Genomic DNA, 27,245 nt, shown 5'->3' on the forward strand with positions numbered 1-27,245 from the left:
GTAAAACAGAAGACAGGAAATTCAGCAATCTAGTGTTAAGGGAATTACCTCATATGATTATATTAAACTAATAATTTCCTTTCTAACGTTTTTGCTATTAGTCACATGTGGGGAGAATCTTGCTCCATAAAATACAAATGGAAGCCCATGCCAGTCTAACCTGACCACTTCTGGAGCAAAACCCTCTCTAGCCTTACAAGGAACCGTCATCTGTCGTTGCTTCACAAATGGTAGTAGAGACTCCACCTTAAAGATGCATGTGGCAAGAGCACCTGACATAGGAGAAAGGCCTGTAATTAGAAAGCCAAATCATGGTAGTTTGTGACAAAAAAACTACTGTGCTTAGGAAGCAAAAACTAGTCGTACGTTCTAAAAGGTTTATTCCTACAAATGCAGATGTATACTATATACTAATCCACAACTGATAAAATCCTGCCAACCAAGTTTTAAGGAAGTGAAATGTAAGAATGATGGAGATTTTTTTTTATAAATGGCTGACATAATTTTAGGTGTAAAAGAGGGCTGGTGGAAAATAAGACCCTGTCTTTATGAAACGATGCATTGCTTCATAAGCCATAATAATGTACACATCAGAAATCCTTCTGGTTGAGATTACAGCCACTACCAGCAAAACCACCTTTGAAATTTAAAGATTTTAAAGGAAAAAATAAAATGGTTCAAAACTGAGATTTGCCAAGAGTCATAGAAGAAAATATGAATTAGGAGGAATCATATTTCAGGTTTTATATAACCTTATTATTTACGTATTTTTAATCAAATGAAGACAGCAACCACTGTTACACTTCATATGCATGGATAAGAGAATTCAATACATTGATGCAAAATGTTTGGAAAATTGTAATACGGTTTATTTCTTTTAAAAACTCTACTATACAAATTTGTGATCACTTATAATTACTTCTGCCAAGAAAGCTACACATTTTCTTAACTGCCTTTTTACATGCAATGTGTACACTATACTACATGGCAGTGTAATAGCCAAGAAAAACCTTTGTATCCTTACAACCACTGATATCATTGCTGCCAGCTCAACTCCCACATTTAAGGCCACCATGCCCTCTCCTCTTCCCAAGACAGGGAAATCAGGAACTTCAGTTGAGCTGTGCTATGTTGGTGGTCCAGCTCTTATGGTGGGCATGTCCCTGGCAATATCCAGTGCCCTGTTCATGACACAAAATATCTTATCACTTACCCTTTGCCAAATGTTACACAGACTCCTAATATGGTCACCCACAGCAGTGATGTCTTTTACCACTCTCTACCACACCTGCTAACATAAAGGCTTATGCTTGACCAGGATTTGTGTGCCATGTAGGAATACTGCATGTATAACACACCTTGGTCTATAGGATGGTGAACTTCTGCAGTCACTGCCTCTCCTGTAGACCCATATGAGTGTACATTGCCTCTAACCCCATAAAGTACTGACATACCTGCTACCTACTGCAATGTGGCAGTCTCCCACTTTTCTTATATGTATTGCAGATATAGGCTTGTTATCATAACATCCACTCCTGAATCAGCAGAAGGAATACCTATAATACACTGCTCACCCAGTCAGCCCACACAATATGCACTACCAAGACATAACCACTGTGCAGGGGCTATCAAGCCCTGTACAGCATGCCATGCCCTTTGTTCATGTTGAGAGTGATGCGTCTCGCACCTGCAGACAGGCATGATGACAGTGTCAAGCCATTGTGATGTATTCACACACCCACGCACAGCTGTTCCTCTATGTTCCTGTCACTACTATCCTTCATGGATGCTCAATATAGTGTTGGGTTACATTAGCAAATGTCCTGTCTTTCACCAGTAACCCTGTGTCACCTTTTTCAAAATCCGATGTTCCTATGCACTAAAGCCCAGATTCCACAATTATATCAGTGTGGTGTCTCACAAAATGGTGATGCCATGTCTTATTGTGCTAATTCAGGTCTCAAAATACAGTGGTTATTTTAGCAAGAAAATTTACTGCAGCTGACTCTAAGTCACTGCTGTAACAAACCACACTAGTGGCATAGGTTGCACTAGCCTGGTCATCCCTGCCAGTTCCAGGGTCTTTACTACTTACTCATGTAACACATCTGTGAAGCTCATAGTGTTGTGCATTTGCACTACATAACAACTTGCAAGCACTTCATTGCTGTGTTGTGATCACCTAAAATGAGGTCTGAACCTGCTTCAATGTGCAATGGGCTACCATTTTGCTCCGAGGGATGATGGCCATTTTAGCTAATGGGAATGGCAAGGCATATGCTGCTTGAGGGAGAGAAAGGATTTTCAAGTTCTTCCTCCAAAAGGACTTCCAGGAGCATGTGTTGGGCCATTATGCTATCCTTCTCCACAAGGCTGATGCCTAGCATGAGCCTGCCAGAATGGTAAGTGATGCCAGTGGCATCACCCATTATGGTGACCACTGCAGGCATTGCTATAGCAGCACTGCTGCAATGTCATCTGACCAGCTTAATCAGTGAGAAGAAGATATTAGGGATAGCAGCTAGAGTTTTACTGTGAACATAATTTTTTTCCCGTTTTTCCTTGACTTTCCAAGTCCAACACAGTGCTAAATTTCTCCTAACATGTCTTACACTGGTAGAAGGGCAGCAGGAGAACAGGGAAAGATACCTCAGGAAGCAGAAACAACTCTCCTTTTGTAAGGATCAATGCATCATAAGCACTACTGCACTGTACATCTTTTATAATATATGTAACATAATACTTGAACAAGCTGACAGCAGTCCTATGTTATTACCCAATGACCCTGAAGAATATGATAAAATCAGGAGTGAAGGTGATCCTCCAGAACAAAAGCAACCGCACTACTCATGAAGTTCAGTGATGTAATCCAAAACTTACTTCAGTTCCTTTGTCCAGTCCATACACAATGACTACTTCAGAATTCAGAGGATTCCCAAAGCCAACAGTTGGGTGGTGGGTTATCTGTATAATCATAAGAAAGAAGGTTTTGCAGGATGGCAATAACAAAACTTGTCCTAGGCTTGAAGACGCTGCCTACATTACAACGTTTTGTAAAGGTATGCACGGAGTTCTATGTGGCTGCCTCTACAATGATCTGGGTAGGCACTCCTTTGAGAAAAGCAATGGGAGTTGCCCTGTGCCTGGTGCCTGGTGGAGTGGGCTTCAATATGGCCAGATAGAATTTTTAAATAATGGAAGTAACAGAACTTAATGCAGTTTTCTATGCATTTGGAAATGTTTGTTTGGAGACAGGCCTGCTCTGTTTATACTCTGCAAAAGCCACCAGTAATTGCTCTGCTCTATTAGGGGTTTTGCCTTGCCTTGATAGTACCTAATTTGATTGTGCACATCCAGGGAATGAAGAACTTGCTCTGCCCTGCTGTGGATTTGGGAAGAAGACTGGCAGGTGTATAGCATGGTTTAGGGTTAAGTCCTGCTACACTTTATTTTATTTAGTTATTTTACATTTGTTGACTGGGAAAGTCCAACTGGATATATATCCTTTTTCAGAGGAGGCCCGGGGAGAAAAGCTCCAACAATACAGACAATAAAATTACAATTAAAACATAACAATTGGCTTATGAACTATAGTAGATAATAATATACAGTCAACAACCCAGTAACATTAATAAGGTGCAATTGCACAGTAAGGCTTGGTTTACAGACACTGGTAGATAATAACATACACAGACTAGGAAGGCAAAAAAATGCTACAGTCTATCCTGGATAATATGACATATAGGATAATTTAGTAGTGTATACAGTACTGTTAAGTATACCATTGGAAAGAAGAAGTGAGTTATACTACAGAGCGGCAGGTAAAAAGAGGCAATGGAAGTAGTAGAGGGTGGATTAAGTAGAGGGGTAAGTAAGGGTAGGGTCAAGGGTGAAGGAATAGAGGGATTGAGAGTCTTGAGGGCCTACAGAGAGAGAATGGGTAGTGTCAGGTTGTAGAACTGGGTAGCAGAGCGGTCAATCTAGGTTGGAGCAAGGATAAAAGTTGAGTTTTCTCTAAGGGTTGCGCTATCCTTTTAAAAGGCAGTGAAAAGCTCTTTACACATGAGGGCTTGTAGCTCTGACACCCTCCTTGCTGATGTGATAACTATAAGGAAAGTGGTCTTCTAAGTGAGCATCTTTAGAGAGGTAGTAGCAGTAGGTTCAAAGGGGGGGGGGGCAAGATGAATTTATCTAGAACATAATTTAGATCCCTGGCAGGAATAGGGGTCCTTCTGGCTGGTCTCAAGTTAATTACCCCTTTTAGGAATAACTTCATGTAGGGATGTGAGAAGATAGGTGTAGTACTGAGCAGGCACGCTGAGATGGCAGATGTGTGTACTTTGATACTAGAGTAGGAAAGTTCCTGTCTAAACAGGCCTGAAAGGTACTCCAAGACTAAGTTGATGTCTGCCTGAGAAGAGTTGATGTTCTTGTTGTGACACCAGATGGAAAATCTCTTACACTTTGTCAGGTATGACTTTTTTTGGTACTGGGTTTCTTTGCCTCCTTTAAAATGGAAAGCATAGCCTTGGGACAGGAGACATTCCTTAGTGCCAAAACCCAATCCACCAGGCTGTTAACCTGAGCATAGCTATGTAAGGATGGAATACAGATCCCTTGGCTTGACTGAGGAGATCAACTTCCTATGGAAGGATGCAGAATTTCCCCCCACTAAGGGGTCAAGAAAAGGGACAACCAGTGTTTCTTCAGCCTGCAGGGGTCCACTAAGATCATGTTGGGTCTGTCTGCTCTGACTTTTATCAGTATCTTGAGCATCATGCATACAGGAACAAGTTTTTCCCTGTGAAAGAGAAAGCAGTTATTTTCCAAGACCCTGTCTGTTGGGTTCCAGAGCAGAACTTTTGTAGTTGTCTGTTCTGTTGAGAGGCAAACAGATCTACTGAGGGGACCCCCCCCCCCACTGCAGTTAAGTCCAGGAATACCTCTCTGTTCAGCATTCATTTGTTGGGGTCTATAATATCTCTGCTTAAAGAATCTGCCATGGTATTGTTCTGACCAAGAATATAAGATGCTATGGCAGTCAGTCCTAATTCTTGAGCCAGCATCCAAATCTTCCTCCTGAGGTGGCATAAAGAGTAGGACAGGGTACTACATCACTGTGGTGTTGTCTGTCAAATCTGCTAGGGCCTTGGGCTTAAATTCTGCTGAAAAACCTTTATGGTCAGGTAGACTGATACTATAGCTCCTTGTGGTTTACATGCAGTTCTCTCTGTTGTGGTGTTCAGATGACCTGCAGTTTCAGATAACCTAACTGGGCACCCATAAGCTATGTCTGAACTACCTGTGGTGATGGCCTTGTATGCTTCTGTTAAAGAGAAATTTGCCCATGGGTTCTACAGTATGGTGTTGGAAAGAGAGGAACCAGAGTATCCAGGGGTTGGGAATGCTGTTCCTAAGCATTTTTTAGGAACCACTGAAGTTTTCTCATGTACAGTGCAAGTGGGATCATGAAAATGTAGGATGCCAAGTAACCCAGGATCCTCAAAAATTCCCTTGCTGAGATGTGCTGTTTTGGAAACAGGCTACTTAGACAGTTTTTGACTTCTGAAGATTTAAGGTGTCACCTACCTTCTGAAAGCAGTCTACAGTGATTAGTAAGGTGTCTATGGTCTCCGCCCGGGATTTTCCCTGAATCAGACAGTTTTTTAAATGGGGGTTAATATAAGCTCCCAGAGTTCTGCAATGTGCAATCTGAGCAGCTAAGCATTTTGTGAAAACTGTGGGAGCAGCAGACAGCCCAAACAGTAAAGCCCACAACTGGAAGCGAGAGCCTGTTGCTACAAATCTTGGGTATTTTCTGTCACTGTCCGCTATGAAGATATGGAGTTAAGCATCTTTTAGGTCTAGAATGACCAAGAAGGCATCTTGAAAATCATGAGAAATAATTTTTCTAAAGTAAGAATTTTGAACTTTGGGATACTGAGAAACTTGTCTAGTTCTGAAAGGTCCAAGATGGGCCTCCGGCTACCCTCCTTTCTTGGAAGTAGAAAGATCCTTGAGTAGAAGCCTTTTCCCACCTGACCTAGAGGGACAAGATGAATGGACCCTTGGTGAAGTAGTACTCAAAGGATAGGTAGTGAGAGGCTTTCCTGTACTTTTGGTGGTTTTGGAATACCGAAGAAGGGTAAGATTTCTCTGTACTGGATGTAGCACCCCATTTCTATGATGATGAAGACCCATTGTCTATGATGATAGTTTTCCATTTATTTATGGGGAAGGAGAGTCTTACTACCAGAGGTTTGGAGGGCTGGGGTAGGTGGGTAGGGGTATGGGAGATGGTAGGTGCGGGTAGGACTATAGGAGGCTGGGTTGAACAGTCACAGTTGGTCTCTGTGCTGTGTGAGCTCTCTGGAACTGCCTTGTTCAGTGTGGTCACCATATCCTGTATTCCATGGGTCTCTTGCCATGGAGATGTCTCCTCTTGTCTTGGCTTGGGGGAAAGGTCAAGGTTTTGAGGAGTAATTCTTACTGTACTTTGGTTTTGGAGACAGATGAAATTCTTTGACAGTTTTTATTTGCTTTCCTTTCTTATCCAGCTTCTCAAAAACCTGCCACACTTTAGTGAGTGTCTGGAGACTTGTAACACTTCTTTTGCTGTCTCCTGAATTTCTTTGATAAGGTTCTATCCACAATTAAGCCTGCCTTAGCTAGAATTTTGTCCTGGAGAGATTCAAGGTAGTTTAGCATATGGAATTGGCAATTCAATCCTCTCACTGTAAGGGTGGCAGAGGTACAAGTTTTTCCCCAAATCTAATACTCTACTTTCACTATCATTAGGTAAGGAATGTCAAGTGGGCTCCTTAGGAGCACATTTTGTGGATTCAGCAGAGATTACCAAGTGATTAGCTTTGGGATTTTTCTAAAGGTGCTTGTGAGATTCAAGCACTCTGTAAAACCTGTCCAGTCTCCTGGGAGAAGGTGGTAAAGAATCAGGATGTAAAGCAATGTTTTCAAAGACATCATCCAGTACTACGTGTACAGGAGGGATAGCCAGCAGACTGGGAGAAGGTAACCTTAGTAGTTTCCAGCAATGAGTTTGAGCTTGTAAAAACGGTTTGCTTTTCCAACTGAAAGCCTCTTTCATTCTATGAAAGGTATCCCTGAAAAAAGGTCTCAAGGAGGAAGGTAGAAAAAAGGTTGTCATCCGAGTCTGAATCTGGATAAATTTGTGGTGGAAGGTGCATGAAATGGGACAACTCTTCATCTTCTGAGCTTAGGCAATCTGAATCTTCCTGAAAGGCCACCTCCCTGCTTCTTTGGGATAGGAAGGCTTCAGTAGCAGAAATGTGTGAGGGCGCCTTGGATTTCCTGAAAGCCATGGATTCCTGTGCTACTTTTTGGAGGTCTTAGGCTTCAACCTGAGAAGTAATGTCTGAGGGAGAGGGCAAAGAAAAGGAAATGGTTCACTTTGGTTTAGGTGTATGTTTAGAAGGGTAACCAGAGGTTGCGGTTGCCTGAACACGGGTTCAGTCAAAGTTGTGGTAGCCAGGTTAGACAGTGCGTCTCCCTTGAGATCCACAACCTGAACATCAGAAACTGAGGCTTGCTGAGTGACCTCAGACCAGACATACAACTGCGTCATGGCAATAGTGGTAAGTATGCTGGAAACCATAGCAGCTTACTGAGGGGCATACCAGAGGGTTTGGGCTTAGGAGTCACCAGACAAGAGTGCTGCAAAGGTGCCCTCACTTGGGATTTTGGTCTACTTGGGGACTAGAGCTGGAGCTTTATCAGCAACGTCACAGTCCTAGATCTTTTTTTTTGTTTTTCCATTTCTTTGGAATGACACTAGCAGAAGCTGATGTTTGTGAAGACCCCGTGGAAGCAGTGTGTTGCTGTGCCACCTGGAAACCTACGATGTGGACTGCATATGGGCAAATACCTCTGCCTTATACTTGATATTTTTTCATGGAATTTAGAACATTCAACACATGTCGTGATGAGTTACAAAGCAGAACAGACAAAATGAGTGAATATCTTTAGGAAGGATTTGCTTCCCACACTTCAAGCAATTGTTGACCTTTTTAAGTATTAAATTAATAGTGGAAAATAGGAAAATCCCCAACATTATACTTTTCTGACTGGAAGAAGCAGACACTCTGGAAAACGAACTGACTGACAGATTGCAAGCATTGTGAACACACATGAAGTGCATCAACTGCACAACTAGAAAGAACTGAAGATGGAGCAAACAGATGCCCTTCTTATACACTGACATCCAGATACTGGTCTTTTGATGTCTATTGGCTAGGGATGATGCAAATTGAGCCTGTCATGGGTTTCTGCATGGCAGGAGGACCCAAGAATCAGTACTGCAACACTGTCTACGAATAACATCACTACATCCCCTGCACAAGAGGTGCTGAAAGAACTCATTTAGCTGAGCTTCTGAAAGTCTGGCCTAATTACAGAAGCCTGATCTGTTATGTCATAGGTTCATTTGAGACAACCTGCCAACTTAAAACTGCAAATCTCCCTTATTTAAGGTTTATAATGGAATTAATGACCATCTACCAAAGGAACAACTTTTTGAAAAATGGTCTTTTATTATAAGCAGGCAAAATTCTATCCCTGTCTGCAAAGAAAGAGACTGACACATACTATGTTAGATGTCATGTAGTTCTCCTTTTCTCTTATTTCAGAATGCAGATGCATGAGACTTAAGTCATAGAAGAAGCATTAGTGCATGTGAGAATAAAATAAGACATCCTTGCTAGTGAATATGACAGGCTACAAATCTTACTCATATCCTCATTATACAAAAGCGCAGCTAAAAAGTCAGAAGCCTGCAGACTCAATTAAATTATAAAAAATAAATTCCTGATTACAATTTGAATACAGCTAACAGCTCAGGTGATGAAGAACCACACAGGGAGGATGGGAGAGATAGGTGCTGGCTTACCCATTATGGAGTGGAGGTGAGTGGTAGTTTCTGTCAGATGATTTGCCTCACAGAAATAGAGGCAACTACAACACCAAAAACAACCAGGACCAATTGCCAAGGCAATGATGTCTGCCTTCATTAGTGTAGCTTTGATACCACATATGCACATGGGAAAGGCATGGCATGCCCTCACAGTAATGCAGATACAGATGTCAATCAACTGGAGGGTGGAATTAGAGCTAAAAGAAACACCCTTATGTCCAAACTAATGATGGCTATGGCCTTAGCCTTAGGCAGACCAAGAAAAGTGTCAGTAGTATGGACTAAGGAGGGACAGGACTGATGACAAGACAAACCCACCCCTGAAGGTTACCTGGGCTGCTAGTCTGGGGATAGCACCACAGAAAGCTGATGGTCTTTGGTCAGCCATAATACCAAACAACTTTCATGCTTCTCTGAATGTCAGCTCCCTCCAGTTAGATCCTGCCCAAGTTTCTGGCCACAGTGTCACCCCTACGGTTGCAAAACACAAACATCTTACCCCCTTGATGTAGGGGTAAGCTCTCAGCAGCCCAGACTAGACTTGTGTACATACATATGTGTGTGTGTGTGTGTGTGTGTGTGTGTGTGTGTGTGTGTGTGTGTGTGTATATATATATATATATATATATATATATATATATATATATATATATATATACACACACACACACACACACACAGTTATACACCAACTCAGAGATCGCACAAATTCGAAGGAGAGAGAGGGAGAGAGAGAGAGAGAAAGTGAGGAAAATGAAACACACACCTTCTCACTCTTCTCTGAAGCTAGCTGCCATGACAGGACATCAACAATCTTTTAGGTTTGACAGTGGCAAACAGTAGGGCTCCTGAATGAATGGTGACCACTCAAGGGGGGAGGGGTCTGCTGTCTTGGAAGTGGCGAGACAAACAGTAAAAAGAAAAAAAAGTTTAGTGCCTTAGCAGCTACAAACAATGAGACAAGTATCCACCCCCCCCATATCCTTTATGAACAAATCTTCTTTATCACACGGAAACTATTTTGAAATACCAATTTCTATCAGTACATGAACTCTGAATCATCAGGTGGTATTCAAAGCCAAATTACAAAATCTGTTCAAGTACTTAAATGCTGTAGGCAAACCTTCAGGCTTTTTAATAAAATATATTTACTTAATGCTGCCGAGCAATAATGGAAAGATGGAGGAATAAAAAAAATATGGAGAAGGGTCAAATTCTATGAACTCAAGGTACTCCTGGGCCTCTTTCATAAAAGTAGCTCTAGTCTAGTCTAGTTGAAAGGGTTACAGTCAAGCAGTAAAATTACTTGAAAATTAATATCTTCTTGGGGAAGCGTTATCATCCTGCTCAGCTATACCATCATTCTGTGCAAATTCATCCCCATAAACCATATTCTTTCCTTCATTAGGATCAGAAAGAAATTAGGAAGGGAAAACACCTTTCACTTCCTAAAATCACCTTTCTGAAAAAAAACTGAAGGAAAAAATAAACTAGTTATTGTAACAAAAGAAAATCTTTACAAAGCTCTAGCAGCATCTCTTTTTCCACAGGGCACTGTGTCTGCCTTTTCTTTTTAGGTTTTCAAGTATAAAGCTAGGGAGCTCACCATTGGACCACATATCTATCTATGCAAGAACCCTTCCTCCAGACCTCTCCCTCTGCTAAGGGAAGAAGGAAGGGAATGAGTGGCTTTCTAGAAAAGGAAGGAGTCACGTCATGTAGATTTATCATTACAGTAAATGTATAATCTTTTTGTAACTTTCTGGGTGGCTAAGACAGAATCCCACATAATATGGTGGGTACAAAGGAAGAACTTTCCCAGGCCATCACATTCAGCTCGTTGCATCTTGTGAAACTTTACTACAGTAAAGCCCAAGTTGCAGCTGCACACATACTGTGAAGTGATGCATCTACAAAGAAAGCTTTGGAGGTAGAGACGGTCCTAATGCAATGAGTTCTTAGAGGTGTTAGAAGTTCTTTACCATATGTTTCATTGCAGAACTTAATGCATTCGCAGCCAGCCACCTAGCAAGAGTTAAGTTGGATAATTGCTGTCTCAACTTGTAATGTGCAAAGACACTAAAAACTCATGGCCCTTTCTGAATCCTAACTGCCTGTTAATGCCTAGGCAATGCAAAAGACATTCCTCTTTGCTGTAGAATGAGGAAAAGAAGAATGGAAGATTATTAGCCTAGTTTAAGTTTACCCTGATACTACTGCAGGCATGAAGGATTACTAAACTTTACTTTTTTCTTTTGAAAAGTCAGACAAGAAAAATGAATGCCCACAGCCTGCATCTATATTACTACCACTAAAACGGAGGGTTTTCATGACAATCATTTTAACTTTGCTGAACAGGACAGTTCAAAAGGAAGTGAATTTTGCTTCTCACCACAAACTTTTGGTTCCACAGAGCCAAAAATCTCTAACAGAAGTCTGATAACAAACATGCCGCTAAGAAAGGCTTTATATACTTTAAATGAAGCCAACAAATTGCTGTGGAAACCTCGAGCGATATTTGATACAGGTGAAAGATGAACGTCAACAAATAAACTTAGGCCAGAATCACAGATTTGTGATAAATAACCCAGAATGGTAGGAACAGAGGCTGAAACTGAGCCAGTACTCTGACAGTGGCCTATACTGGAAACTTATACCACCTCTCGTTATAGGTGTTCCCACAATGAGTCTCTGGGCAGAAGTAAAGATATGGGCAAACCTGGAAGGTAAAAATAATCCCTGGTCATCAATGAAGAAAAGCAAGTGGTTACAGTGAGGGAATGAATGCCCAGGTGAAGCTTTCTGGATGGGTAACTAAAAAGGCTGTACCTAAGGGTCTCCAGTGCTCATGTTTCTCCAGAATTTGAGGTCATAAGGTAGGGGACCAGACTCACCAAGACAAAAAGGGAGTCATGATAACAACCATTGACATGATGGCCTTCTATTTCTGGATGAAAATGGGTATGAAATGAAGGGAAGGAAAGGCATTATAGGAGTCCCATGGCTCTGTTCTATAATGCAGCTTCCTAGGTAGTAGCCCCGGAGAGAGAATGAGTATAAATAAGTTGCTGCACTGAGCTAGTTGGGGATAGATCACATTAAAGCATTCCCAGACAAAAGATGTTCTCCATGTTACAGACAAATTTAGAGAACAAGACGACTCAGAAAACATTGGATAGCAGTGACTGAGCCTGTCCACAGAGAACTAGCTTGACATGGGATGTAGGTTTCTGTTAGAAGGCTCTGCGGTAACACAGCTCATTCCCATACTAGTATGGGCTTTCTATGAAGCAACACCAGGTTTCACAGCTTCTTTTTACATAACAGGCTACAGCCACAATGTCTCAGTAATTGCTGCAGAAACTTTATTTCAGAATCATGACGGACTTGTAAAGCAAGTACCACTTTCATCTTCAACACATTTATATGCAGACTGGCCTCCTTTTGCAAACATTTTCCTTGTATCACCCACCTCATTGATGAGAAAAAAAAAAGCAAGGAGACAGCAACTATCTATATGGCTATCACTGAAGGTGGTATGTGATTTCCAATTCAAACATCAGTACAGAAAAAAAAATAGAACAAGCAAGACAATGCAGCCACCAAGTTTTCATATATACATTATATGAGAGTTTCTGAAATTTTGACTTGAAGACTATACCTTCTTTTTATTCTATGCTAAAAACAACATATGATTAATGAGAATTCCTTTCCAAAATCAGGTTATCAGAATTACAATTAAAAGCACACCCAATGAAAAAAAACGACTGGTTCTAAAACTCTCCTTGATAAACCCAGTAGCATATCCCTACACTCAAGTCTACAATTTCACATGCATACCATAAAGTCTCTCTCGGGTTCCCATCCGCTCCACTGGCACTCTGACTTTCATGGATCCACGGATATTCCCAGTCTCTTCACCACGGTGGGAGAGGTATGTAAGAAACTGTTGTGCTGTGCTGCCAATCATAGACTTCAATGCAATGACACACTCACCTAGTGAATAAAAAGGCAAAGTCATTCAACCAATAAAATGAGGTATAATATGAACCAGACCACAAATTTTAAACCGGATGTTTAAATCTGCAATCAAATGACACTTTATTTTCAATTATTCATATGATATACTTAAAAGTTTCACTAAAACTTATAACAAAGACTCTGAAATGGTTCCTATCTCAGAGAATGTTGTAACTGTGGAACAGAAAGCTATATCTGTGGAATGACATGACAGCAATTATGAGTCTTATCTTCTTAATGGTACTTTGTTGACTGTCGAAGACCATTTCAGAAAAGCTTCATGAAGACCATTCAATCAAACTTTGAAGAGTGAAAATGATAACTTTCCCCAATGTTTGTTAACCACATATTTAGCTATACTTAAGTATGCATATATATGTGTGTGTGGCAGTTGTGGCTAGTCTAACCATCACAGGGTGTGGGGAAGCTCTGTTCTCAGTGATAAGCTGCCCATTTGATTAGGAACTGAATGTGATTCAATACAACAGTCTTCACTCCATCATCTAGTTTCAACATTACCACTCTCACCCAAGTCTTTCACTGTTCAGCCCTGTGTTGACTTACTTAATAACTAATGTTACTCATAACCCTAGTCTTCAACGTAGTCTGCTGTTGAGGAAGAGACAGTTAACTAATTTAATCTTGAGGTGACCTACTTCTTTAAACATACTTAAGGAGAGTTGCTCTTTCCAGTTTCTACGCCTTTCCTCCCTCACTTCCCAAAGGATTAGTGCAAAAAACATCTATCATATACATCTGGCAATACTTTAATTTTTTTCTACCCATACTCAAAATTTCCTTCTATTTTACTCAATGGTATTGCAGTCACCTACTCCATCACCACCTTGTTAATCAGTGCATCTACAACTCCCTGACAACAACCCACTGCTATTCACCTGTTTGCCAAGAAGAAACTATAGATTATGTAGCATTTACATTTAGTGAAACAAGGTAGTGGGCTGACTAATCATTGTCTAGGGTGTGCAAAAACAGAATGATACAACAGTATTAAAAATCTAAGTGGAAAGTTCACTTTTCACAATGATATAATTTAAGCTGAATTCCCATTGAGCTGTCAGAGTCTCTTGCTAATGTATATTTTAGTCTTTATACTAATTATGTTATCAACAATATTATTTCATTAGCTCATATAATGCATCTACATATAAGTAGTTTCCTAACCCAAATCAAACCCAAGTATTCTCAAAGACCTGAGTTGCAGCACCACATGTGCCATCTGGGGAAGCATTCTTAAAAGGCTTGTGACATAGCCCTTATAAAATGAGCCCTAGAATGTGCTGTTTGACACATATTATAACAATATTTACTATACTCAAGACAAATGAAGCAAAATAGCTTTGGATACCTGTCTGCACATTTTTATTACCAACAAAAGATAAAAAAACTTTGTGAAACTAAGATCTTTTGTTCTAACTAGATGTGTCTGCAGATTCATACAGTGATGTATGTACTGTAATGGAGTAATTAAAACAAACTTCTGTAAGACTTGTACAGTGATTGAGATTAGCTTCCATAGCTACTTTGGGCATGGATGTAAGTTTTGTTCACATGCCTACCATAAGTTTGTGGAAGACTGTACTGCAGTTTTCTGCACAAAGCTTAAAGCTTAGTAATTCTTGCTGAGCTAAATGCCACCCAAAGGAGAGTTTATCATTACAGAAATAATTTTAGCTGCACCTTACTGGCTGGTTTGAAAGAAGAGAGGATGAGTTTTTCTAATATACAGGTTCTCTTAAGGGGATCTGATAACGATACCCCTATACAAAAAATTAAATACCTTAAATGAAGCTAGCAATGAATTCTGAAACTTCTGATGGAAATCTGAAATACTTTTTGTTTTGCTCCCATATTGGCTTCCCACAGCTGACAGCTGCTACTTCTAGTTTCTCTTCCCATTCACCTGGTCTCCAACAGTCTGCATTCTCCTGAACTTTCTCTGACCACATTTGGAGCTCGTGAAAAGATCAGAGTAGCAGCATCATACTGTTTTCACTCAATACCTTACCTCTTTTCCTCACGCACGCATGCACAGACTCTAATGGATTGTCAAGCAATGGGTAGTACTGTACATAGTGCATATCTTCACATGCAGCTCAACTTGTACTCTGTCCCCCTTCTTGCAGACAATATTCACTCACATCCCCAGTCTCCTACAGAGATCAACCATGGCAGTGTGCCTCACAGTACATGCTTTCTCTGTCTCTCCCTCTAGGACGAACGAAATCCTAAAAATGCTCAATCCCAGCCCCCACCAGACTGCTCTGGTGCCCTAGCCACTGACTAAACTCTGGTTATCTGGGTTACAGTAAGGGCATTATCTCTGAGCCACAAAGATGCAGAAATCTGAAACAGTTGAAATGTGAACCTTTACTGTGTTATAACAGCTCCTAATCATAACCTACATGTTCATTTACGACAACCTCTTTCCCTAAAAGTACCACTGCAAGACACACGCACACACACATGCACCATCACAAATGCACAAAACTACATCCATCAGCTCAACTAACCAGTATCCTAACCCTAATACCCGTACACTTGTACACACGTACACACATACACACACACAAATCTATCCCCATACCATAACCTGCATACATTCTTGCGCAAGCATAACTACACACATTCCCTTACCTAACCAGCAAACAGCAGCACAAGCACACACAAACACACAAGCCACCTAAACCCACTTGCCTGAAATCAAACATTTGATTGTCCCGCATGTAAAAACAACACACACTCAAGTACAGCATTCAGTCTCAACAAGCTGGCACTTCTGTCAAAATAAACTGTCTTTCACAAAATAACCAACTGAATTTACACACATTACAATCATCACAGGAGTAATGAGTCCTATGGTGAATTGAAACTTATCATATTCTGCGTACGATCTTTGAAGTAATTAAGTACCACCATGTCTTTAACTGTTCTACGTCTCCTAAAAGAAACACATGGACTATGATTATTATTACTAAAGAAACTGTCTTCCAATAAAGTTTCCAGTGATCCCTGACTGTGTTAGTTATAATAAGAGAAAATACATTAAACTCATTCACATATACAAAACATTGAGGAGACACATGTTGTCCCTGGCAATGTCGGAAACAACGTTTATGAAAGGGCCGGTACAGTAGGAACCGTCTACCAACATGACATTGGATCTTGGTTGAACAGCGAGCTAATATTAGACGGTCTGCAGGCAAGTACGAACCAAGAGTTTGACAATGAAACTACTTGTTCCCTAGTGGAAAAATTAAAATTATTTGACAGTAAATTGCTTAAAATTAAGAAATTACAATTAGAAGTGAACTATTTTAACAAATGTATTAAAGAAAAAATAGTGCCAAAGGGACTCAGATACTGTTCTTACCCAACTGGATTACTTGGAGGCTCTGAGTTCCATAAAGAACTTTTGGTACTATTTAATAACAAGGGTTTGGAGCTCTTACAATGTATGACAAAACATTACCAGATAACAATGAACGAACTTATGATTGACACCACAAAATTAGAAAAAGAAATTAAAAGGGACTTAGATTTTAATAGATACCATTATGAGTTTAATAGAACATTTACTAGTATTGCACAACAAATGCAGAAATTTAAGTTAATTAAAATAAAGAAACTGGAGAGGGACTTGAAAGCATACAAAGAGGGGTATGCATATCCAAAACCACCGAGTTCACAGAATTATGTGAACAGAAATAGAACTATTGCTAACCCTGAGTTTGGGCAAGATCGAAGGACAGTTCAAAATAGGAGAAACAGTATTGTGAGAAATGACGATGGATCCACTAGTGTTTATTTTATTAGTGGAACTGTGGACGATACTTTTAATGATGAAGGAGGTATAGACTATCAAAATAAGACTGGTGTACACCCATACCCCCAGGACAATAATCAATGGCAACAACAATCAAATCAAAAAAACTACAGAGGGGGGAGGGGGAACAATTGGAGACCGAACTTACAACAAGGCCCTACGAAGAGATACAACACTCGCAGCAACAACAAGTATTAGGACTTAATTTATTCAACGTCCAACTAACAAAGAGGGTGACTTTAGAATCTTCAATTACACCGAATGCTTCCTTGATGAGGCTTTAGTTGAACTTTTTGCTAGGGGTTTAACCTTTATTCCATCAAATAGGTGCAACATTGCAGATCTTTTGATTGATTTTAAATTGTTTATTCAATAGTTGAACCTCAGTGTATTATTAGGTAATTCAGCGTATAGCCACAACAAATTAAGGGTAACTAGCACCTTTAACCCTCCTTGTAATGCAATTTTAGGTCTGTTTGAATTGTTATGTGAACGAGAATTTAGACAAGTAGTGAAGAACTTCAAAAAGGACAGTTGTAACGAAAACATTACAAATGAGGAAAAACAACTACTAACAATGTTCAGGACACTTCCAGTTAGATTTATGAAACCTGACAAAGGCGGGGGCCTGGTTGTAATGTATAACGAAGATTATAATAAGTTAATAACATCACTTTTGGAAAAGGAAACATATGAGGAGGTGAATCAGCACCAACTAAACCAAGCATATAACAGAATAAAAATGTTTATTGGTGATTTACACATTGATGGTTTAATTGACACTAATCTCAATCACTATTTAACAATGCTGCCCCCCAAAATCCCAAAATTGTTTGGTGTACCAAAAATTCATAAAAACTTGTGCAACCCACCGTTTAGACCATTGGTGGATGCTAGACAATCTATCCATACCCTTGTGCGAAACTAGCAGACTCAATCCTGAAAAAAATATGTAGTGAAGGAAGTTCAGATTTTGAAGGACTCTTGGTCCTTTTTAGAGGTAATAGAGTCACTAACATTTAATAGTGAATTAAACTTCCTTACAGTGGATGTATGTGACCTTTATTCATGCATACCACAAAATTTAGGTACACAATGGGTAGTAGACTACATCAGAGAAAAAGGAGCAACAGTGAATGAATGTTTGCTGATAGAACAACTCTTAGACATAATTTTGAAAAACAACTATGTGACATTCGATAACAAGTTATTCCCACAGAAGATCGGGATAGCAATGGGTTCCCCAGTGGGTGCAAGCTTTGCAAATCTAGTTATGGCCTACTGGGAAACTACTTTTAGTAGTGAGTGGAAAGATAAAATCCATCTGTATAAGAGATTCCTAGATGATATTTTTATCCTTGTTGATGGAGATAGTAATCTTGCCGAGGAACTTGTCATTTTCCTTAATTCCACAAGTACTTTTCTAAAATTCACAAAAAACTTCCAGGAGAAAGATTAGTTTCCTAGACATAGAATTGAGTAAAAATGTACGAGAAAGTAGATATACAGCAAAAATCTATAGAAAAAGTACTTATTCGAATACATTCTTACACTTTACAAGTTTACACCCACACCACCAAAAGAAATAGGTGGTGAAAGGCCAGCTCGTACGAGCGGCCAAGATGATAACTACAAATGAGGACTTTGAACAGGAATGCAACTTACTACACAGGATGTTTTCCCATAGGGGGTACCCTAGTAAATTCCTAAGGGATATCTTTCAAGAGGTTAAAACAAAGAGGAGTAACGGGACATCTAGACCTATACTAAATGGAAATCCAACAATTGATTTAATAAATATTGTTGATATTGTAACTAAAAGTGTCCGTGGACAAAAAGAATCTAGCCTCAGGGAAGAAACGAGCATTAACAACTTGACGGAAAATAAAAACTTTTCCCTGGCTTTTACATTCACTTATTGCCCGGAAGCTACCGACATCCAGAAAATAGTAAGAAAATACTGGTTCTGTTTATCATTAGATAAGGATGTTTCCAGTAAAATTGAACAATTTCCAACTATCACGTTTAGGAAGGGACTAAACATGAAAAATTTACTGGAAACTAAATGTAAAGTGAAGAAAAATAATTCGGGTACACATAAATGTGGGGCATGTAAATACTGTCCCTTTATAGACACTTCAAATACTTTTACAGTCAGAAAAGAAACTTTTGCCATCTGGGATGTTTTTAATTGTAATACAAGGTCTATAGTCTACTTAGCCCAATGCCAACATTGTATGTCATTCTACATAGGGAAAACGGACCGCCGTTTGAGGGACAGAATATACGAGCATTTATATGCAATCAGCAGGAAGAAATGTGAAAATGCTCTAGCTAAACACTGTGAACAGAACAGTGGACATAAATTCAAATTCATGGTGATTTGCCAAATAAAAAATAACAGCATAGGAGGTAGGTCCTTCAACAACAGTCACATTAAACTCTTGCTTGAGAAAAGGGAACTAAGTTGGCAATTGCGCTTACGAGCGTTTATGGATCCAGGCCTTAATGAAACATGTTCTATAACATGTATTTTAAAATTAAGGAGCCTTTGGAGATAGATCCTTTCTAACGTTGTTGCCAAACTGCAATTATTTAGCATTTCTATGAACCTTATGACCAAGCTACAAGGGAGCTACCTGATGAGTTATAAAAGTCATAGTAAAAAAGACATGTTTGAAGTAAGGTTAACAGTATACCTTACAGGATTGGTATTCACTAACTCGACCGCATTTTGTACTAATGAGTAGTTGAGTTAATAAGTTTTAGGCAACAGGACATAATGTTAACATGAATACTAACTCATTGGTATTAGTAGCCTGTATATACCATCATTTCAGCTACCGATTATGATAACATAAACCAATGGGTGAATTGTTAAGTACGTAAACCTAACTTAGTGATAGGGGAGCTAACTTAGTAACAGGCATGTTAGTCATCTTGTCACAAACATATGAGTGTAACCAACACTACAGAGTACGGAGTTTGAATTTAACCAGATAGTTTTTATCGCCAACTTTGAACAAAGTATTCTATATGCGGTGTGGGTACCATTTTACAGACTAGTAAATAGATACGCTATGTCCTTTCACTACTTCAACTCACCACAATATCAGTAAGTGAATCACTAAGGCTAACATAAGGAGTTACGGTACTCCAGTAGTAATAACTTTTTAGCATGTCAGGTTTAACAACTGACTCTTGCTCTTAAGATTAAATTTATTATAGACTACTGTGAAGTGCGATAGACGCTACTCCTGTTGATTTGCAACAAGGTAGGCACATAATGTGCAAGCTATATAGCAATTGACAATGTGGGTTTGATGCTTGCTTGTAATATTAAAGTTATTTCTTTAAGAGCTAGTTAAGTACAGAGCTGGGTATGATTGGTCAATTTTTTGATTTTGTAACTATTTGAATTCTACCGCTGGGTATGGAACTGTTTGTCTGAAGAAGTCCGGATAAGATCCGGACGAAAAGCGCTTTACGTACGTTGACTCAGTTTTATATGTTGACTTCGTTTTATGGCTTTTGGTTTTACATTTTTTTACTTGGTCGTGGAAGTACACAATAAATTCAGTGGATTACCTGTGGACTATGTGTGAATTCTCTGTCTGCTCGCTGGGGTTTCAGTGCCTGATTCTCAGTTACTATCATTCACATATACTACTTTTTAAACATTTTTTTTTGTTTCACTTTTATTATATTGTCATACTTAAATTCACCAGCAATTGCTACCTTTGGCATTTAAAAATGAATCTCTTTCCTGTCAAAAATTAATCAAATTAATAGCAAAACAATTTCTGATTATGCTAAAAATCAATAGAATTCTTTATATAGCACCTCTGTATATTAAAAACAAATCATCCATGTATCAATAATAAGAAATTACACGGTTATGAAAAAAATATTTGAATAAATAAATAACAAATCATACAGCCCATCAATAACTTAGCTGCTAAGAAGGCACCTACAGCAATTCCTTGTTTTTGCATACAAATTTAGCACACACAGCGATTCTTTGTTTTTTGTATACAATAAACCCCATCAAACATAAAAAATACTACTAATGTAACTTAATGGTTAGTGGGGCAACAGGTAGCACACTCAACCTTCGGTGCAGAAGGCTGCGGGTTCTATTCCCACACTAGGTAGATCAACTGCTGACACTGCAGTGCAGCATAATGGAGGTACTTTACTCCTGTGTGTGTCATCCTTCAGATGAGACATTAAAACCTAGGCCCCATCTGCTTGAGTTAGTGGTTGTTCAGGTAGATGTAAAAGATCCCACTGCACCTATTTAGAAGAGTAGAGGTCTTTTCTTTACACAAAAAACATTATTTACAGAATATTTACATATTTACAAATAAAGTTTTCCATTTTCTTCATTAATAGTATACATTCATACATTATATCAAGTTTTTATCCTTATTAGACTCCCACTTGTTTTTCCATAACCATCTTATTTTATTCAATATTGCTGTCAAAATCCATTTTCCATTAAACATAATTTCATTTATCCTTTCATTCCATATAACTCATATAACATAAAACATTTTTATCTACTCATTTAACATATTCTTTAGTTCTATTCATACAATACCTACATTTAATCATATCCCTATTTAGCTTATCCACATAGGTTCATAGATTAATATTAGGCTAACTGTCCATGTGAGCCACTACAAGCCTAGCCAATTACCCCATGTGAGAATCAAGTTCTGCACCTTGTGTCTATAACATAAATATTAACCATTATGCCAGTCTTCCTCCTGAGGTTCTTTATATCGTCAAAGAACTTTTCCAATAACTTCACTACTCTTTTACATTTCAAAACACATGTTCAGTAGTTTCCATTCCCCACAATGCAAACATATTCTTTCACATTTTACATGGTATGTTTCCTTTTACTGTTAATTTATCTACTACCAGTCACAACAAAAAATCTTGATATTCTACTTTCTTATGACACCATTTATTTTTTAGCTTTCATTTTTCCCTCTCCTAGATTTACTAATAGTTTGATATAATATTGAGTCATTATATTCTTCTACCACCCTTTTGTCACCTTTTCTGTTTCAATTTTTATTTTCCACATTAGTATGTTTTGATAAAATTTCATCTCTTCATTTATACATTCGTTTACACCATACTCCAAATTTATCATACTTACATTTAAACATTTTTACAACTAGTCTTTCATAGTTATTCTCTAACACTTTATATAAATTTAGTGAAGCAGCATACACCACTGGGTTAATTAAACCTAAACCTTTCTCTCTATCTACATACAGAACACATTTTTACTGGGTTTAATCTAGAACCCATATGAATGAAAAAGTATCTGCAATAATTATTTTTCAAATATTGTTGGCAACATAAATACACTTGCTAGATATGCTATTTTCCCATTAATACTGCATTTATCAAATACATTTTTTTTCTAAATGATGTTCTATAATTTTCTACAAAAAAAAATTTTTTTAACTCTTCTATTATTTTTCCCATTGAATAATACTTATACTCTTACTCCCAAATTTTATACCCAACACAGATATTTCATTCACTGTAAAATGTATTCCGTCTATTTTAACCACATTATTCAATCCTTTACTTTTCTGTTTAAAGTCATCCTTACTGCTTCTAAGCACTTATTTAGACAAAATACTACCTCTTTTATCAAAGTCTTGTTTTTTGTAATTACTATATCATTTACATAAGTAAAACAATGGAATCCTTAACTCAGTCTCCTCCATTTTTATAATTTATTTCATGCACAATCACATTCATAAATAAAGCAAAAGGTATAAACCTCTTTGGACATCCCTGTCTTACATCCTTCCTTATGCACTCTTTACTTAGCCAACCATTTTCTAAATTTTTTACTTTATTACTGCTATAGGCAGACATACATAATTTCCTATTTTTTCACTTGTATTCTTTCATCATCCATAAAAGTTCATATTCTATTGCATCAAATGGCTAATTAAGATCTCATATAAGTTTATCTTCTTCTCTTTATATCATCCACAATCTCTCTCTCATTATCATTAATAATTCTTGACATCCCTTCCCCTTAATGCTATATATACTGCCCTCCATAACCCTCTTCATTCTTTGTTTCAAATCTCTCTTGTTTTATTTTCATAAAGCTATTTTAATCATTATTATTCTGTAGTATCAGTCTCCAATTTTTTATTGACTTTTGTCTTGTTTCTTGAAAATAAATTTGAGTATTTTGCTGGATAGTTCTTTATACATGAAATATTCATTTTGCCATTCACTCAAAAGCTTTAAAAATATTTTGCCATACCTTTATGTATTCATAAATTGCTCATGAGTTCTTTCTATTTCTCTTTTAACATTGTTCATTTCTCTCATTACATTACTATCTTCCTTTAGTAATCTACTTAAATATAACAAATACTACTTTTTTCCTTCCAAGAATATCCTTGCTTGAATAATTACTCCTTACTTTCCACTTGATGTCTTGTATACCATTCTTTTTCTTTATCAAAATACCCTCTATCATTATTTTCTAAATCTTCCATTACATCTTTACATACTCTCCTACACATTAGTTTTCCTCGCATCATACTACCACTGTAAGAAACACTTTTACATTTCATCTTAAAAGTCATCCACCATTCAGACCAATTTTATACAATTATTTCATAGCAATAAGATCTTTCCATAACTGTATTATTAACCTCTTTCCTTCTTCATCCCATGTTTTATTTAACCTTTTTATTCATTCCCTATTTTTACATATCCATTGTTTTCCTTTATTTCTAATCATATTGCTAGATGATCAGAAAAACTGTTTCAATTCTCTCTCCTTCGCCTACAGTTAATTTTTCTGATAATACAAAATCTATTTCAGCTTTGTAAAAACCACTTCTGTCATTCCAAGACTTTGTATCCCAAAGCAGTAATTTACCACGTCATAGCTTCTGTTTTCTTATACTGTTTTCTTTCTTTTTATGCTTGGCTCTTAAATCACAATTGAAATCTTCTGTCACTATTACATTCAAATTAATCACTACCTCATCTAGAATCTGGTGGAATACACTTTCCCTTTAACAAGTAACATACGCATATAATGCTATAATTCTATATACTTATTTTTTCCATTTTTAATCCACAATAGTTACTCTTCCTAGTCTTACTAAAGTTATATCTAACATTTTCATTGTATTTCTGCAAAATACAACTATTTCAGAACACTGATCATTTCTCAAATTCGAAACAATCTTTCCCCCATATTTTTTCTGTTTTTAAACTTTCTTCACTTAACAATCTTGTATCTTCTACTACAATTACGTCTACATCGCATTTCTCCTTTGTCCTAAGGTATCCTTAATCACCCTCTACTCCTCTAATATCCTGACTCTCTCCTTACTCGCCTCTTAACTTTCTTCTACACTCTCCCACTCTCAGACTTACCTGCTGCATTATCATACTTTACTGATTGTCTTCCTCGGCAGTCTACTCTCTTGTCCAAACCTGCTCCGTTCGCCCCCTTCCCTGCCCCCGATTCCCACCCACCCCCAGCACATCTACACATATACCTGACAAACTCCACCTAGCTAACCTACTACCCAATCACAGTCTTCTCCCACTTACCCCTCCCCCTATTCTCTAATCAAGAAAAACTCCACCTCATTTTCCACTCCCACTGCTAATCCTCCCCCTACTCTCTTCCTACCCCTGCACACTTTGTTTCCCTTTATCCTTTCCTTCAATATCTAACTCTCACCATTCACTTCTGACCTTTCCCTTCTCAACTAACATACATCACTATTCTTCTCCTGTCTGTATATTACCCTGCCTTATCCTAACATGCCCTACCAACTCCCTTCAACTATTCAACTCCCCTGCTCCCTTCTCATCTTACTAATAACTCTTCATCATGCTACTTCATTCTCCCATAAAGCTCCTCCTCTCCTATGTCCTATTCAAACTACCCCTAACTCCCAACTACTACCTCTCAAACTCTCTCACTTTCACTCCATATGCTCCTCCCTTATTCCACCCAACCTGTTACACCTTTTTCATCCCAAACTACTCTCTACCTCAACTAAAAATCTCTCTCTCTGAAACCTCTGCTAAACCCTAACAAATACCTACTATACAAACTGCACAGTCCAAAACTGATCACCTGCAATGTCCTAGCCTTATCTGGAGACATTCATCCTAACCCTGGCCCTTGTCCCAGTACAAACTACTCCATCCCTCTTATCCTCCTTCCTCACCTACAACAAATAACACTCCCCACCCTTCCTGTCCCCCTCCCACTTCCCCCCTTAACACTCTGAAGATCTTCACTATCAATGCCCAGAGCCTTAACAACAAATGTCACCATCTACAAGCCTGGATTAATCCCAATAAACCCGACATCTTAGCCATCTCTGAAACCTGGCTAAAACCCCATACCACTGACTCTGAAATATTACCTCCTGGTTACCACATCCTCAGAAATGACAGTTTAAACAAAAAAGGTGGTATCTCTGCCATAATTTACTCTAATCATCTCTCTCTAATACCCCTTCAAATTCCTACCCCTAATTTCACAAGCTCCGAAATCACAGCTAGCCTTCTCCGATTAAATAAACACAAGAATATCTGCTTCATATCCTTATATATCTCCCCTGGCAACAATATCTCAACCCTTGAAGATATTCTATACTGGTCCTCAACTCAAATAAAATATGAAACATATATTCTAGGCGATGTCAATATCGACTGGAATAAAATCAATTCACCATCACCCTCACTTTCCATTAACCTTCTAAACTTCACCCAAGTAATCTCCTCAACTACTCACCCTAACAAAAACCACCCCCCAGGGTCCAACGTAGACTGGATTCTAGTCTCCCATCCAAACAAAATCACTCTCAGTGGCACTATCCCTGACACCTTCAGTGACCATATCCCTGCCTTCATCCATCGATCAAACAGCTCCACCCAACACCAACACCTCTACATTCAAACTCGTAACCTCAGTAACTTTAACACATTTTCTCTAACATCTTCAAACAAATCAACTGGCAACCTCTAAATATCCTCCCACTTGACAATGCTGTTGAACATTTCAATTCCATCTTCCTAAATACTCTCAACTCCCGAGCCCCTCTAAGAAATAAGCGAATCAAAACTAACTCTGCACCATGGTTGACCAAAGAAACTAAACAAATCATGCGTCACAGAGACAAGTCCTGGAAGCTCTACCAGAAAAATAAACTATCCTCTACCTTACTTCTATACACCCAACTCCGCAACCAAGTAAAGAAACTCATTACCAAAGACAAAAAAAACTACTATATTAAACTTCAGTCCAATAACAATAAAAACCCTAAACAATTTTGGAAATCAGTCAATTCCCTTCTTCATCCCGGATCTTAAAACAACCCCTGCCCCAATCCTAATCTATCCGACAATGAACTTAGCTCCCACTTCAATACCTTCTTCATTGAATCCATCGCTAAACTAACCATAACATTTCCTAATAACAACCCACCTAACTCCCTTTCCTCTCCACCCAACAACCCAAACAATAATCCCCCCAATTTCCATCTCAAACCTGTATCCACATCTTTTATAAAAAAGCTTCTCTCCAAGCTAAAGCCAGGTTCTAACGCCCCTGACAACATTCCCCCTTCCTTCCTCAAACATGCAGCTGAAGGATACTTCCAATTAGTATTCTGATTAATAGATCCTTAACTGAATCATACGTACCCAAACTTTGGCTTTCAGCCTACATTCTACCTCTTCACAAAGGAGGCAAAAACATTTCTATTTCTAACTTCCGTCCTATCGCCCTACTCTCTCCAATATCTAAAATTCTAGAAAAATGCATCCACCACCAATTCTTACCCTATCTCATTCAAAATCACCTCCTTACACCCACCCAGCATGGCTTCCGTCCCGACCACAGTACCATAACTGCATTACTATCCTTCTTAGAAACTATCAATCAAGCTCGAGACTCTGGACTCATTGTATCCACAGTACTGCTAGACCTTTCAAAAGCTTTTGACACCATCTCCCACACACACATTCTTCATCATCTGGCTAATCTCAAACACTCCCCAAACACGGTTCTCCAGTTACCTATCTGATAGATCTCAAGCAGTCAAATGGAAGAACTCATTCTCTTCCTTTTAGCCTACATCTACTGGCGTTCCTCAGGGATCCATGCTTTTCAACATCTTCATAAACAACCTTCACACCTTTATTCCTGACACCACAGTCATCCAATATGCAGATGACTCTACCTTGGTCTGCTCTGCCCCAAACCTTCCTGAACTCCAGACCAAAACCCAATTAGCCTTTACCACCACAGAGAACTGGATGCACCAAAACACCTTTCTCTCAACTCCAATAAATCCAAAATACTAATTCTTCTCCCCTCTAAAGTTTCCTCTCTGGACA

At 38.6% G+C, this 27,245-nt stretch overlaps 1 protein-coding gene across 1 annotated transcript in view; it reads right to left on the reverse strand.

The window, feature by feature from the left end:
• INPPL1 (inositol polyphosphate phosphatase like 1) overlaps positions 1 to 27,245 on the reverse strand; it is a 1,746,155-nt gene that overhangs the window by 96,504 nt on the left and 1,622,406 nt on the right. Inside the window, exon 23 of the mRNA XM_044073026.1 lies at positions 12,788 to 12,943. Within this exon, the coding sequence (XP_043928961.1) occupies positions 12,788 to 12,943 (156 nt within the window). The remainder of the gene's footprint in view (positions 1 to 12,787; positions 12,944 to 27,245) is intronic.

This window comes from Protopterus annectens, chromosome 5.part1, assembly GCF_019279795.1.
Source record: "Protopterus annectens isolate FY-2018-M chromosome 5.part1, PAN1.0, whole genome shotgun sequence".
In the NCBI taxonomy this organism is placed as follows: Eukaryota; Metazoa; Chordata; order Ceratodontiformes; family Protopteridae; genus Protopterus; species Protopterus annectens.